Source organism: Antechinus flavipes, chromosome 4, assembly GCF_016432865.1.
Source record: "Antechinus flavipes isolate AdamAnt ecotype Samford, QLD, Australia chromosome 4, AdamAnt_v2, whole genome shotgun sequence".
NCBI classification, from domain to species: domain Eukaryota; kingdom Metazoa; phylum Chordata; class Mammalia; order Dasyuromorphia; family Dasyuridae; genus Antechinus; species Antechinus flavipes.
Window position 1 is genome coordinate 49,898,205 of NC_067401.1, and position 14,785 is coordinate 49,912,989.

The 14,785-nt window shown below is 36.9% G+C and overlaps 1 protein-coding gene across 5 annotated transcripts in view; it reads left to right on the plus strand.

Moving 5' to 3' along the window:
- Positions 1–993: 993 nt before the first annotated feature.
- Positions 994–14,785, plus strand: part of PHTF1 (putative homeodomain transcription factor 1) — a 50,681-nt gene continuing 36,889 nt past the window's right edge. For 2 of the 5 annotated variants that reach the window (XM_051992992.1, XM_051992994.1), the window contains exons 1-5: positions 994–1,117; positions 2,143–2,199; positions 10,478–10,547; positions 12,571–12,729; positions 14,596–14,752. In XM_051992992.1, coding sequence (XP_051848952.1) covers positions 1,034–1,117; positions 2,143–2,199; positions 10,478–10,547; positions 12,571–12,729; positions 14,596–14,752 — 527 coding nt within the window. In that variant the 5' untranslated portion in view covers positions 994–1,033. Of the gene's footprint in view, positions 1,472–2,142; positions 2,200–10,477; positions 10,548–12,570; positions 12,730–14,595; positions 14,753–14,785 lie in introns of all 5 variants that reach the window. The other 3 variants (XM_051992993.1, XM_051992996.1, XM_051992995.1) reach the window with 2 other exon arrangements.

Consider the following 14,785-nt stretch of genomic DNA (forward strand, 5'->3'; position numbering starts at 1 on the left):
GAATTTGGACTTTAATTAATCTCTGAGTTCTGCCAGACTGCACACAGTTAATTTTTTTTAACATTAAGCTGAATTCATAATAAAAACACAAATTTCTTCAAAATTAAAAGTTAAACATTAAAATTTAAAATGACCAGGTATTGGGACTGAATCTTTGGTTATTCAAAGTAACGAGATTTTCTTTTTCAGAACCGAATGCCAAAGTTGCAGGTGTGCTTCTAAACCTGAGGTTTAGCCGCTAGGCCTGGCTCAGATTAATTGACAAATTAATTCGGCTATTGTGGGCACATATATAGAAAAATAGGAAAAATATATAAATAATTAAAAGCTATCACCCTGAACAAGTTTTGCATCGACATATGATTAATTCCAGGTCTTGGAATTAATGGAATTAAATCAACTCATTTACTCCTCCTTCGGTTGCCAGCCAGCGCAGGGTGAGGTGGGGGAACCTTAAGTGGAGACGGGAAGAGGGCTCTACTCCAAGGGACCTAAAACATCTTTTCCTCTCCCCAATTAAATACTAAAGCGGGAGTTCTTTACGTAGCTCTACATATTAAATCAGATTTTTTTTTTTTTTTTAAGTTCCTTAACGTGTGTTGGGGTGGGGGGAAGAAAGGGTGATTTCAATACGATGGGGGTGTGGAAATTCTCCGTATCGCAAGCATTTCCTAACATCTCCGGGGAGGGGCCGGAGGCCTCTGACCGTCAAGGGTCAGGGCAGGTTTCCCGCTCCGGAAACGCAAGGGAAAGGCCGGAGGCCCGGAGCCGAGCACCTGTGTCCAGGGAGCAAGCGTCCGCTCCGCTTTCCGGCCTTCTGCCCCTTGGCCTCCCGAACCCGCTGTTTCCCTCTTCCCCCCTTATCCCCCCCCCCCGACTCTTCAGCCCCTCCCCGCGAGCACACAGAACGGCGGCCGCCGGCGGAAGCACGCACGGCGCAGCCGCCGTGGCTGGCCGGCTGGCGGCAGGGCGGCGCGGCCGGCGCGGTCTCCATGGTAACCGCCCCCGCGGGTGTCTCCTCCTCTGGGGGAAGATGTGGCCTGCGGGCCCTGCGGCCGGGCCGGGACCACTGAAAAAAGCGGTCCCGGCCGCCGAACTGAGGGGCAACCGGCACCAGGTGAGAGCGCTACTGTCGGAGAGGGTGGGGGTGAGGCGAGGCGGTCCGGGGAGACGGTGAGCCCCGGCAGCCGGCCCTCGTCCCCCACCTCCCCCGGGGCATCCCCGCGCGTCGCTGCCGCCGCCGCCGCCGCCGCCGCCGTCGCTGCTGCCGCCGCCGCCGCGGCCGCCGCCTCACACCAAGGCCCCGGGAAAGGCCCGGGGAGGGAGAGGCGGCCTCCGAGGCCGAGCCCGAGCCCGGCAACCGCCCGTCCCCGCTCACGCGTTTTCCCTAGCTCTCCGTGAAATCCCATTCTCTGGAGACACACAGATGGACGCAAATGAGAGAGATGCCATATCGTGGTACCAGAAGAAGGTGAGCGCGCCCCTCCCCCACCCCGGGGGGAGGGGCGCCTGCGGCTCGGGCGGGGCCTCCGCGGACTGCGCCTCTCGTAGCACCCCCGGCCTTCTGGTTACGTCCCCTGCCCCCGCAGCCGGGGCCGGCTCTACTCACCCTCCCTGCCCCCGCACGCCCTTAGGAGGGGGCCGATTCCCATCCCTGCAGGGATGTCGGGATCCTCGGCCGGAGAAGCCGTTATCTTCTTCCGCCCAGACGGGTGCACTCGAGGATTCATCCTCTGCCCAGTCACTCCCCCAATCCAAGCCACCTCGTGGAAATCTCAGTTCTTTTCTCACAACGGTTCTCCTCTTCCTCCTATGCTGTATTTACAGTCCGTCTCTTTATAATAAGCCCTTATCTGTTGCTTTCCTCCAGCTCCTCATTGGTCATTTTCTTAAGAAATTGGAATATCTAATCAAAGCTCAATATGTATACAATCTGACCCTTCCTTTAAAAAACAGTCATTAGGGCATTGTGAAGAATATGATCCTTGGGCATAATGGTTCTCTATAATCCAAGGAAGCATAGTTATTTTCTAGGAAATTTAAAAAAATAACCTTTTCACTAGTTTTCATAACTTTTTTAGGATTTGGTTTAAATTTAATTATTTACTATAGGTCATTTGAACAACCTGTTATCTATTACAGATTGGAGCATATGATCAGCAGATATGGGAAAAATCTATTGAACAGACCCAGATAAAGGTAAGCTAGTTCTCTTGATCCTACCTCTAGCCATAGTTTAGTTTTCTAGTGCTTAATGTGGGGTGTCCAATTGGTATCTCAGATTCATGGTGTTAAAAAATGAATGCATTTTCTTCCCCTTTAAACTCTCCTTCTCCAGAACTTTGGATTATTGTCCACCCAAGTCATAAGTTCTAACTCTGTAACATAGTGGAAATCTGCTCCCCCCTTGCTGATAATACTACCACCCTTATTGTCTGTCCTAGATTATTGTAGTGGCAATCTAATTGACCTTCCTGTTCTCATTATCTTTCCTCTTCAACCTAGATTCCATGTCTCTAAAAGAATTTTTCTAAAAGATTAATGTTAATAGAATTACCCTCCTGCTTAAAAACTTTTGAGTGGCTCCCTATTGCTTCTATCATAAAATATAAATACTTCCCTGCCCCAGCAGTTAAAACCTGATAAATCTAGTTCTAGCCTACCTTTCTAGTTATATCGAATACTTTTGTTGTTGTTGTGTCACTTCTATCATGCTTGACTCTTGATGACCCAATATGGGGATTTCTTGGCAAAGACCCTGAAGTGGTTTGCTATTTCCTTCTCCAGCTTATTTACAGATGAGGAAACTGAGGCAAGCAGGGCCCCAGAATTAGTTAGTATTTGAGGCCAGATTTGAACTGATTCTAGGCCCACATTCCTTCCACTGAATTACTTCACCACTATTAGTAGTATACCAGTACTATTTTCTGGTACTCTTTATGTACAGGGTAAATTTGATTACTAGCTGATTTCTTAAACTGGGTATTTCATTATAGTCTGCCTTTCTGCATTTGTGCAGGTAATCCCTTATACCTGGAATGTACTCTTTTCATCTCTGTCTATACCTGACCTTTTTCTGAATTAACTTTATTTGTATAAGGTACCATCATTCTCCCAGTCACCCAAGTTTGTGATCTCAGAGCTTTCCTTGATTACTTACTCTCCCTGACAAAGAAATTGCCAGATCTTTTTGATTCTATTTCTACATCATCTCTGGTAGCTGTCCCCTCTTTTCCACTTAGCTGGCCACTGCTCTAGTGACTCTCATCACTCTAACTCAATTCCTCTTTCCTTAATTGTTACAGTTGTTCACATTGTTCTCTCTTCCTTTAATCTTAGCCATACTCTGCACAGTTGCCAAAGTGATATTCCTAAAGCATAGATCCAATTGTGTTATCCTCTTGCTTGAGAAACTTCATTGGCTCCTTAGTGCAACGTGAAACCTTGTATAATTTGACTCCCACCTCCTTCTCCAGATTTATTACACATTGCTCTCACTCTTGTTTTAGTTCTATCTAGCCAAAGTGGATGTCTTGCTTTTCTTCTTCTATGATATTTCTTCCATCTGTGTGCCTTTGCCCAAACTATCAGGCCCACATGCCTGAAATGTACTCTTGTGTCATCATCTTTACCTCTTAGAATTCTTTGTTTCCTTCACACTCAACTTTAACCACTTCTTACATTGAGGCTCCCTCTTATGGAAGAGCTGCTGGTGCATCCTTCTTGAACTTACCTTATGTTTACTTTGTATATGGTACAGTATCCAATTGAATGTAAGTTCCTTGAGGGAGGGACTATTTGAATTTTGTCTTTGAATCCTTAGTACCTAGCACAATGCTCTGCATATGTCAGAGATACTCAATGAAGGCTTGCTGATTTATCTCAAATTTTAGGTCAGGTAGCATTTCTCCCAGGTATCCTTCCTTAATTATCAATGTTCTGTGTAACTCCAAAGCCTACTGTATTTCTTTGTGTTTATTTATTTGTGTGCATGAATAAAGTCCTTAAGGGTGTGATAGATTTTTTTTGTTATCCCTAAACTTAACATATGTCATGCACACATTAGGTATTTAATAAATATTGATTTAATTTGAGTATTGTACTATTTCTGTTTTGTAGTGAAAAGTTATATCGAGCAAAGTGTAGACAAATGAGACTTAACTTGATGATGGCCTCTAAGATTCCCTTTGTCCTGTGATCCTGTGATTTATTATAACGCATGGTTATGATTAATTTCATTCCACAAAAATTAATTTAATATAATTTCAGACTTCAAAGACTTTAGAAGTAAGTCACATTCTCTGTGAAGAACTTACTGAACTTCCCAAGAAAATTAAGACTATCCAAAGTGAAATGGAGCAATTCTTCATCTCTCAATTCCATTTCTTTACAGATCTGTGTTCTCACTTATTCTTTTCTTTTCTTTTCTTTTCTTTTCTTTTCTTTTCTTTTCTTTCTTTTCTTTCTTTTCTTTCTTTCTTTCTTTCTTTCTTTCTTTCTTTCTTTTCTTTTTTTCTTTCTTTCTTTCTTTCTTTCTTTCTTTCAGACAATTGGGGTTAAGTGACTTGCCCAGGGTCACACAGCCAGGAAGTATTAAGTGTTTGTAGTCAAATTTGAACTCAGGTCCTCCTGACTTCAGGGGTGGTGCTGTATCCACTGCACCACCTACTGTCCCCATTCTTTCTTCTTTAACTTAAGACAAAAAGTGACTATTTTCCTTTCTAAGAATAGCCTTTCTATCTATGCCCAGGATCCTATCCCTATTTTATCCCTATTTATAAGATATCTTATATCTTATTCCATCAATTCTCCCTCTCTAATATATCTTCAGTCTCTCTCCACTGGCATCTTTGCTTCATTGTACAGACATATTTAAATTTTCTCATATTCTAAAAAACAAAAACAAAATCCCGTATCTTATGACAATGGACAAGTTATGGGGCAGAGCCAAGATGACAGAGAGGAGACATCTTTTTGCTGAGCTCTCTCTGATGTTCCTCAGATTAATAGCAAATCAAGCCTCTGAACTGGTTTTGGAGTGACAAAACCCACCAATATTTGTAGTGTAACAAATTCCAGTAGAAGATAATTTAGAAAATCTTCAGAAAAAGTCTGTTTCAATTTGGTACAGAGGGTGGCAGGCCAAGAACAGGCAGCTGAGCTCAGGCTCCTGAGTGTAGGCAGTGCAGAGACCCAGGGCCGTGTGGCATCCTGATAGCGGGGAAATCTACCAGGAGGAATCTGTAGCAATGTTGGCTACTCTATCCTGGTTGCAAGCCAGTATATCAGCAGATTAGCTGTAAGATATCCAATGCAAATACAAAAAGCAAATAGTGAGCCCTTAAACCCCAGAATATTGCAGGACCTGGCCATGTCCACCCAGACCCGGAGCATAGTCCAATCAAGTTCAGCTGTTGTCTCTTGTAGGGGAAGCGTATACAATCTCCCCTTTGCCTTAAAAGCAGATCTCAACCTTTAAAAAAAATGAGCAAAAAATCAAAAAGAACTCTGATCACAGATAGTTTTTCTGGAGAAAGAAAAGAACAGATTTCGAATTTGAGGACATAAACCCTAAGGACACTGAAAGCAGATTGACTCTAGATGAACCCCCAGAGGGTAATATGAATTGGTCCCCATCTCATAAGGCTCTCTTGGAAGAATTCAAAAGGGATCTTAAAAAAGAGTTAAAGAAAAATGGGGAAAGGAAACTTTGCAAGACAGTTTGGAAAAGGAAATACAGAAATTATCTGAAGAAAACTCCTTATAAAAGATTTAGTGAAATGGAAAAATTTACAAAATAGATTTAACAAAAGGGAAAAAGATAACAACTCCTTGAAAAACAGAATTTGTGAAATGGAAAAAGAAAACAACTTGAAAAACAGAATTTGTAAATGGAAAAAGAAAACAACTCCCTAAAAAGCAGAATATGTGGAATGGAAAAAAAAATTCATAGAACAAAATAACTCACTTAAAAATTCAATTGGCTAAATACAGAAGGAATTTAAAAAGGTAACTGAAGAAAATAATTAACTAAAAATTAGAACTGAGCAAATGGAAATGAATGACGTAATGAGACATCAAGAATCAATCAAACAAAACCCAAAAAAAAAAAAAAAGAAAAAATAGAGAGAAATGTAAATGACCTCATTGGAAAAATAACTGACCTGGAAAATAGACCTAAGAGAGAGAATCTAAAAATGATTGGATTTCCTAAAAACCATGATGAAAAAAGAAAAGAACCTAGACATTATCTTTCAGGAATCATCAAGGAAAACTGCCCTGATATCCTAGAATTCGAAGGTAAAATAGCCATTGGAAGAATTCACTGCTCACCTCCTAAATGAGACCCCAAAATGAAAACTGCAAGGAATAGTGTAGCTAAATTTCAGAATTATTGGACCAATGACAAAATACCGCAAGCAGCTGGAAAGAAACAATCCAAATATTGAGGAGCCACAATCAGGATTACCCTGGACCTAGCAGTTTCCACTTTAAAGGATCAAAGGGCCTGGAATCTGATATTCTGAAAGGCAAAGGAACTTGCATTGCAGCCAAGAATCAACTATCCAGCTAAATTGAGCATTATCTTTCAGGGAAGAAGATGGACATTTATTGGTACAGGTGAATTTCATTTATTTCTAATGAAAAGACCAGAGCTGAACAAAAAATTTGATCTCCATATACAGAATTCAAGAGAAGCATAAAAAGGTAAAAAGGAAAGAACACTTGAGAACTATATCTCTGTTATGGGTATACTTACAGAGTTCAGGTAAAATTTGATTTTATTGTGATAATATAAAAAAGAAATGAGAGCTAGAAAGGGGATTGTTGTAAAGGGCTGAAACTGTTGAGTTGATGCACTGAGTTCGGACAACCAAGCACTTAAGGCTAACTATTCATTGGACAATACTCTATTAGCAAATGCTTGGAAAATGACCCTTCCCACTATTCTGTGCTGGTTTAATCTTTTGGTGTATACAGAGAATTGTGGGAAGGATTAGGGGGGGAGTAAGATAAGCCAGAGTCACTTGGGCGGTGGAGGTGGAAAAGGATGGTCGCAGAGATCCTGTGTCCATTCCCTTCACTTCTACCCCTAAAGACCAAGAATAAAGACCAAGGACTTTTGCTTATCCTGACTCTGGCTGATTTTAAGGTATCCAAGGCGCTTCACAGATTATACAGGGAAAAAGAGGAAAATAATTGAGGGAAAAAAGGGAGGGGGATGAATTTTCTGTGCATCTTATTCTCATTAGATGAGGCTCAAAGAGATAATATCGAACATAATTGGTTTCACAAAGAAATTTTTCTTACTTTATAGGGAAGTGAGAGGGGAAAAGAGAAAGGAAAGGGAGAGGCTAATAGAAAACTCAGGAAAGATATAACAAATGGGGAAGGCTTTTTGAGGGGTGGCCTTAAGCAAAATACTGGTGAGGAAGAAAAGGAAAAAGAAAAGCATAACTTGGAGTAAATATGATGGCAGGAAATACAGAATTAGTCATTTTAACTGTGAATGGGATGTACTCTCCCATAAAATGGAAGCAGATGACAGACTGAATTAAAAACCAGAATCCTACAATATGTTGTTTACAAGAAACACATTTAAAACAGAGTGATACATTTAGAGTAAAGGTAAAAGACTGGAGCAGAATCTATTATGCTTCAGGTGAGGTTAAAAAAACGCAAGGGTAGCGATCCAAATCTCAGATCAAGCAAAAGCAAAAATAGATCTAATAAGAGATAAGAAAGGAAACTGTATCTTACTAAAAGATACCATAGACAATGAACAAGACTTTTGATCTCAAACATCTTCCTCTAAAATAGAATTAACACCTATTTTAATAAAGCAGATTATATTTTTTTCAAGTGTCAGTAGATCCTATATAAAAATGCTTCTTCCCTCTAGTATCTATTTCAAAGTTATTGTTACATTCAGATGAAACGGTGTTTCTAAAATGCTTTGCCAAAAATGATTGTCAGCTGTTATTTTTAGTTAAGGTGTCCCAACAGCATTAAGAACTCAACATGGTAAAGAAGAAGCTTATTATGTTACTCTCCCCAAACTTGTTTTTTCCCCTTTTCTCTTTTTGACAGCATTGCCTCTTCCAAGTTACCTGTGCTTGAAATTTTGTAGTCATTTCTAATTTTTTGTGCTCTTCCTCTAGATGCAGTTGGTTGGCACATGTCTCCTATTGGCCCTTCTTTACACTCTTACTACAAACCACCCTAGTTCTGACACTCTGTTATGATGGTCTTTTAACCAGTATTCTTTTGTTTTCTCCTATTTCCAATCCATTCTTCACAATGTTGTTTATGTAAACTTCTTAGTCTATTATACTACTGTCTATTTTACAAGGTTGTAAGGAAACTGCTTTGTAAACTTTAAAATCTCTTATATTCAGTTAAATTATTAAACATTTATAAATACCTACTGCATGTAAGACAAATACTATATATTCATAAATGTAAGAAGTAATTATTACTACTCTTCACAGCTACTGAGTAAATAGAAACCTCTTATCCCGGTATTTAGGTCCTATATAATTTGGCCTTTTAAGTCATATCACCACTTATCTTTCTTAAGATCTTCTTCAGACAAATTGGACTACCAGCCCTCTGACCTCCAGCTTCCTCTGTTTTCATCTTGCCTTTCCTATTATTGCCTTTGTCTTTACTGTTCTCTGTTTTGGAATGTACTTCGAAGTGTCCTTATCTCTGCCAGTTACTATCCTTCCTTTTTCCAGTACTTAACTGGTGCCACCATCTCACTTCTTCCCTTCTATCTCAGAATTATCATAGCCCACATATAAAGATATTTCTTATCCCTGTTACCCTTAGCATGCAAGCTCTTTAGGGAGATAGACTTCTTATTTCATTGATGTATCACCATGCTTATGCAATACTCTCTATATAAGAAATATTGTGTGATTTCTGAACATTTCTAAACTGTATAAATATGAAGAATACTTCATAAGTATTACTAGCTTAGTATTCCAGTAAGGTTTAACAAAAAGTAAAATAATTATGTTGATCATAAAGCTAGGAGTGTAAAGGCAGCTTGAGAAGCCTTAGCAAAATAATATTGAGGTAAAAGATCATATAGTCAATTTCTGATACTATACTATATTTTTACTTTTCAGCATTTTTAGTTTTGTTCCTGATTTTCAGTATATTACAATATTGTCATTAATGCTTTATTGTCAAATTTTTGCATTGATTACTAAGAGATTTTAGAATCTTTTTAGAGTGTTCCTTTTTTTAAAAAAGTGACTTTAAAATTTGATGCTAAATCTATATTGGATCACTTACTGGAGGGAAAAGAGAAGGAGAGGGAGAAAAATTTTGAAAAGAAGGTTTTGTAAAATTGAATGTTGAAAACTATCTTTACACGTATTTGGAAAAATATACTATTAAAGAAAATAAGATAAAATTTGGCACCACCTTAATTGAAATTTTATTGCATTTTGGCCAAAATGTTTTCTACTATATAACAAATTATGTCTTTTATAAAACTTTTTTAACAGCCAACTTTTCTCTGTATCTTTTTAGTTAAGTAGAATTAAATATTGACTGCAACAGAATGGAAATGCTAGGTATCTTTATATTCTGCTTCAAAAAATTAAATCTTTTAATCTTCCTTCATGTCTTGATCCAGAGTGTTTCCACGTGAAAGTGCTATCAGATCATGTTTCCCACATTGAAATTCAGATTCAGTCATTTTAATGTACTGATTTTCAGCAGGGAGGCAGAAATTGGCAAAATGACAACTGGATGAAAAGATGGAATATATCATGGATATGCTGCTTATTTTTCCTATATATGTTACAAATGACATAAATATATACTTGAATATATTTAACCACTAAGAGCATAATGACATTTAGACAATTTGGAATTTCTTTGTAAGATTTGTTAGAAATAGGAACAAGACCTGTGATTTTGTTTTCCTTTACTAATGCAAGTCAAGACCTCTGAAATTTGTAATCTTTTAAAATATTGCTTAGAACAGGATGAGATTAATTGATTTCTCTCAGATTACCTCTGTATGTATCAATGGTGGGACTTGTACTTAGGTCTTTCTACCTCCATTACAGCTACTGTTCACTGCCCTAGATTTCTCATCTCTGTATGTAGATAGTTATAATAGGACTGCTACCATTCTGGATGAATGAAAAAAATTTTTTTTTGATAGAAGTTTTGGGATACAAAAGATGTTCCTTGAAGATCTCTTACATAGTAGTATTTTTAGGGAACAAAAAATTTATGGTATTTAGTAACTAATTTTATAAGATGACTACTATTGATAGAGTTCTTTAAGATAAACTGTTAGAGAAAACATAGCTTTCAAAAGATTTTACTGGAAAAATGAAAAATAGACTGTTGCTTTGGAAGAATTTTAAAAGTATTAAAGTTCTTTCTGTGAACCAAACAATGCAAAGAAATAGAAATATAAATGGTTCTTTGTGTTTTAAAATCCTAGGGCTTCAAAAACAAACCAAAAAAGACAGGTCACATAAAGCCGGACTTGATTGATGTCGACTTGATCAGAGGTGGGTTCTAAAATCAGTCCAATTCTTAATCTGTTCTAAGCTTTTATTAGATTAAAATTGTTGGCAATATATTGTCCTTATGAAAACAAGATATATTTTTTTAATTTACAAAATTCCTTTTCTTCTGTTTCTTGCAGAAATATAAGTAATCATAATAGTTCATTATTTTTATAACGTGTGTCTTAAGACATTTTTCTTTTTCTTGATCCTATCTTGTTAAAAATTATGCTATAGGGGCAGCTAGTTGATGCAGCAGATAGAGCACCAGTCCTGAAGTCAGAAGGACCTTAGATCAAATCTGGCCTCAGACACTTAAACACTTAACATTTCCTAGCTGTGTGCGACTCTGGGCAAGTCACTTAACCCCAATTGCTTCAGCCAAAACAAACAAATAAATAAATAATGCTATAAATCTGGAGGAGTAAACATTAAAAATTTCTTCTAAATCCATCCATCATAGAATAATATTAGTTTTCGAAATGATTGAAAAGAGAATGTATTAGGACTCTTTGAGATTGTCAGGCTCAGAAGGGTGAGAACTAAGATTAGAAATAGAGAATTTGTAAGACTTTTCCTTTGGACCAACTTTAAAAGTTTTCTGATTTGGTCTTTAACTTACAACTAATTGATATTAGAGTGATAAAATTATAAATATAAGCATCAGACCTATATCTCTAATCCTGACCCACCTCAAGCTACCTGTGTTTCACACTAGTTTATCTTTTAATCTTGTCTGTTTTACTGACACCTTCAATTCAGCATGTTCAAAATCAAACCATCCTCTCTCTTCCTTCAGCCTTTAATTTCTTCTAGCTTTTCCTTTTCTGTTCATAGCGCCATCATTTTTCTACTCACCCAGTTGAACTTTTTCTTTTTTATTTTTTTCTTTTCCCTTGTCACCCTCATTCATCCTTTTCTTTTCATTCTCATTTCTTTTGCCTTAATTTAGGCTCAAACTACTTTTCATCTATACTAGAATAGTCTCCTAAGAAGTTTTTCTGTCTTCATTTCTTCCTCATTTTCATCCATCATTTACACCAGGGATTATTAACTTGGAGGGGGGGAGGTGTCTAGGAATTTGTAAAAAAAAAAAAAAAAAAAAAAAAAAATTGTGATAACTAATATAATTTGTTTTCTTAATAGTCTTAATGTGTTTTATTATACATTTATAGACTTTTATTCTGAGAAGATGATCCTATAGGACATAACTCAAAAAAGATTAAGAACTCCTGACCTACATTATTACCAGATGAATATCTTTGATGCATAATTTTGATTGTTTCCCCATTTTCAAAAATAAAATTTCTTCTGTCTGCTGTTGTTAAACATTTCCTCTAAAATAAAATAAAGCCTCCTTAACTTGACACTCAAGGCCTTCCACCATCTGGCTTCATTCTACCTCTCCATCTTTGTCTCACAATACTGCCCTTACATAGCCTGTGTTCCAGCCCAAATCAAACAGATCATCATTCTTCAAACATATCTGTACTTTCCTAACTCTGTATTTTTGCTTTTATCTTCCGATTCCAAAAGTATTGTCATTCATCTGTTGAAATTTTATACCTCTTTCAAGGTTTCCTCAAATAAAACTACTTATGTAAACTCTTTCTTCTCTTTTAAGTAAAAATACATCAAAAATCAGTGGCCCATAAAGGTGAAGCGATTTAATGTCACGCATTATTGGCTACATTGTCTCCAGTCTTTTTTCATAGATTGGAATGAGCACAAGATTTATATTCAGGGAAAACCTGAGTTCAAGTTCTGCTCTTAATACTAACCATTCAGTCACTTACCCTTGGAGGCTTTTTCACCAGTGGAAAAATGAGGATAATAGTACTTGCTTCCTTTGCCTTGTGTAGTACAGATGCTTCATTAACTCTAAAGCTGCTTGGAACTGTGCTGCTTAGCCTTGATTTTTCCTCTCTATCATACTTTCCATATTAATTTAAATGTATAATAAACCAATAAAATATGTGTGGTTAAAATGACAAATTAAAATGTATATTGCTTTGTTTGTTTGAAGGCTCAACATTTGCCAAAGCCAAACCTGAAATTCCATGGACATCACTAACTCGGAAAGGAATTGTTCGGGTTATTTGTTTTCCACTGTTCAGCAAATGGTGGATTCAGGTTACCTCTTTACGAATCTTTATTTGGCTGCTACTGCTTTACCTTATGCAAGGTAACTAAAAGTATTGAACAACTCTTGTGTGACTATTTATGCTGTTTCACATTTTGCCATTCCACTCATTTGATATTGTTTAATAAAGACCTATATTCATACTTATTGTACACTTTATCTGTTCATTTCATGTTTTTTTTCCACTCTATCTTTTGTCAGGAACACACTACTTCTTCAATCAATTGATAAGCATTTATTAAATACCTATTGTGTGCCACCTATTGTGTGCCACCCACTGCTTGGCTAGGCATTAGATGTGCAAACACAAAAATGAAGAGGTTCTTGCTCTCAGAAAATTTAAATTCTATTGAGGAAAATAACATGTATTTACTTAAGTATATATAAAATAGGTACAAAGTAAATACTTATTCTTTTATTTCATTGGGTCCAGTCCTCTCAAGTACCACTTTTTTTAAGGAAATTGTCCCTCTCTTCCCCAAATTACTCTCTTTCTCTCCCTATCTGAAAGGATTTTGGGCCTTCTTAGACTTCCCTCTTTTGTACCCATTACATTCTTCCTGGTATCACACTTATTGTATAGAGGATAACCCTTGCATTAGTCTATAAGTTTCTTGAGGGCAAAGTTAGCATTGTTTTTGATCTCTGTATTCCTAGCATACATTATTGTGCCTCAACATAGTAGATGACTTATTTGTTGGAGATCAAGTTACATACAGAATCAGTTATAGTACCCATATGATGTTACTTTTCAGGGGATCACTTTAACATGTTATTAACCCATATTTGGGAATATTCTGTTACCATCCTTTTGTTTAGCACAGTTCTAGGCACATAGTAGACGTTTAATATTGACTAATTGCTGGAATAATCAAAATCATTTCAAGTAATTGATTTCAAATGATGGAAACTGTCAAAATGTTTTCTGTCCATTGTTGTTTTCTACTCAGGGCAACATCTAATATATATAGCCTTGGTATTTATCTTTATGAATAGTAAGATCCCCAAGAAAGAGATCTTATAACATAAATTTACTTAAACTGAACTAGAAATCTTTTTTAAGTTGTCTTGGTCCCACATTTGGTCTACAAGTACTATCTATGTAACCTTGCTGAAATACCTATGGTATCATATCTTTGCTACGGTCTTGCTTTTTAAACAGTGGATTTTACTATCATTTCTTAATTTGATCTCATAAATTTGATGACATTTTTCTTTTATTTTCATGATATCTCTCAATGAAGATTCTGTATGGGTTCTGTCTTACTATTTAGTGGAATTTCTAGTATTCCTTTGAGTTTTGATTAAGATTTCTTTGAAAAGATCCTAGGATCTAACTGGTCATTGATTCTGACCCCTTCATTTTACATATGAAGTAACTGAGACCCATGAAGGTAAAGTGAGTTACCCAGCGTCACACAATTAATGTCTGAGATTGAGGCAGATTTTGAACCTGGGTATTTTTGACTTCAGATCTGTCATTCTATTCACCCTGTTGGACTAACTCTTTAAAGAGGAGATAAACTTCCATCTTCAGTGTCTGTTGGATGTAAATTATTGTAGTCCTTTTTTAGAACCTGAATTTGCCTCTCAATTTTGCAAAACTCTTAAATCTTAACTAGTTGAATTAATTCTAATGAATTGCTTGTAGATATCATAGTTTATCCTTTTCAAAAGGAAAAATTGTTCATAGTACCAAAAAAATACAATCTTTGGACCTCATTCATACAGTTTTTCACAGAATTTTATTGACAAAGGTAAATAAATTTCTATGTGAAGTAAGATAAAATTACATATATGTACTTTGAAACTTTAGTAAAATGATAAATATTGTAAAGTTATTTCAGAATAGGAATCAAAGGTACTCCTTAGTATAGCTTTTCACATTCTGAAACTTCTCCTTTTCAGTTATAGCATTTGTATTGTATTTCGTAATGCCTGTTGTGAATGTAAGTGAAGTGATTGGTCCAATGTGCCTTATGCTATTGATGGGAACTGTCCACTGTCAAATAGTCTCCACTCAGATTGCTAAACCTTCAGGAACCAATGGAAACCGGAGAAGGAGGTAAAATGCAAAATTATATTTATAATTACATAT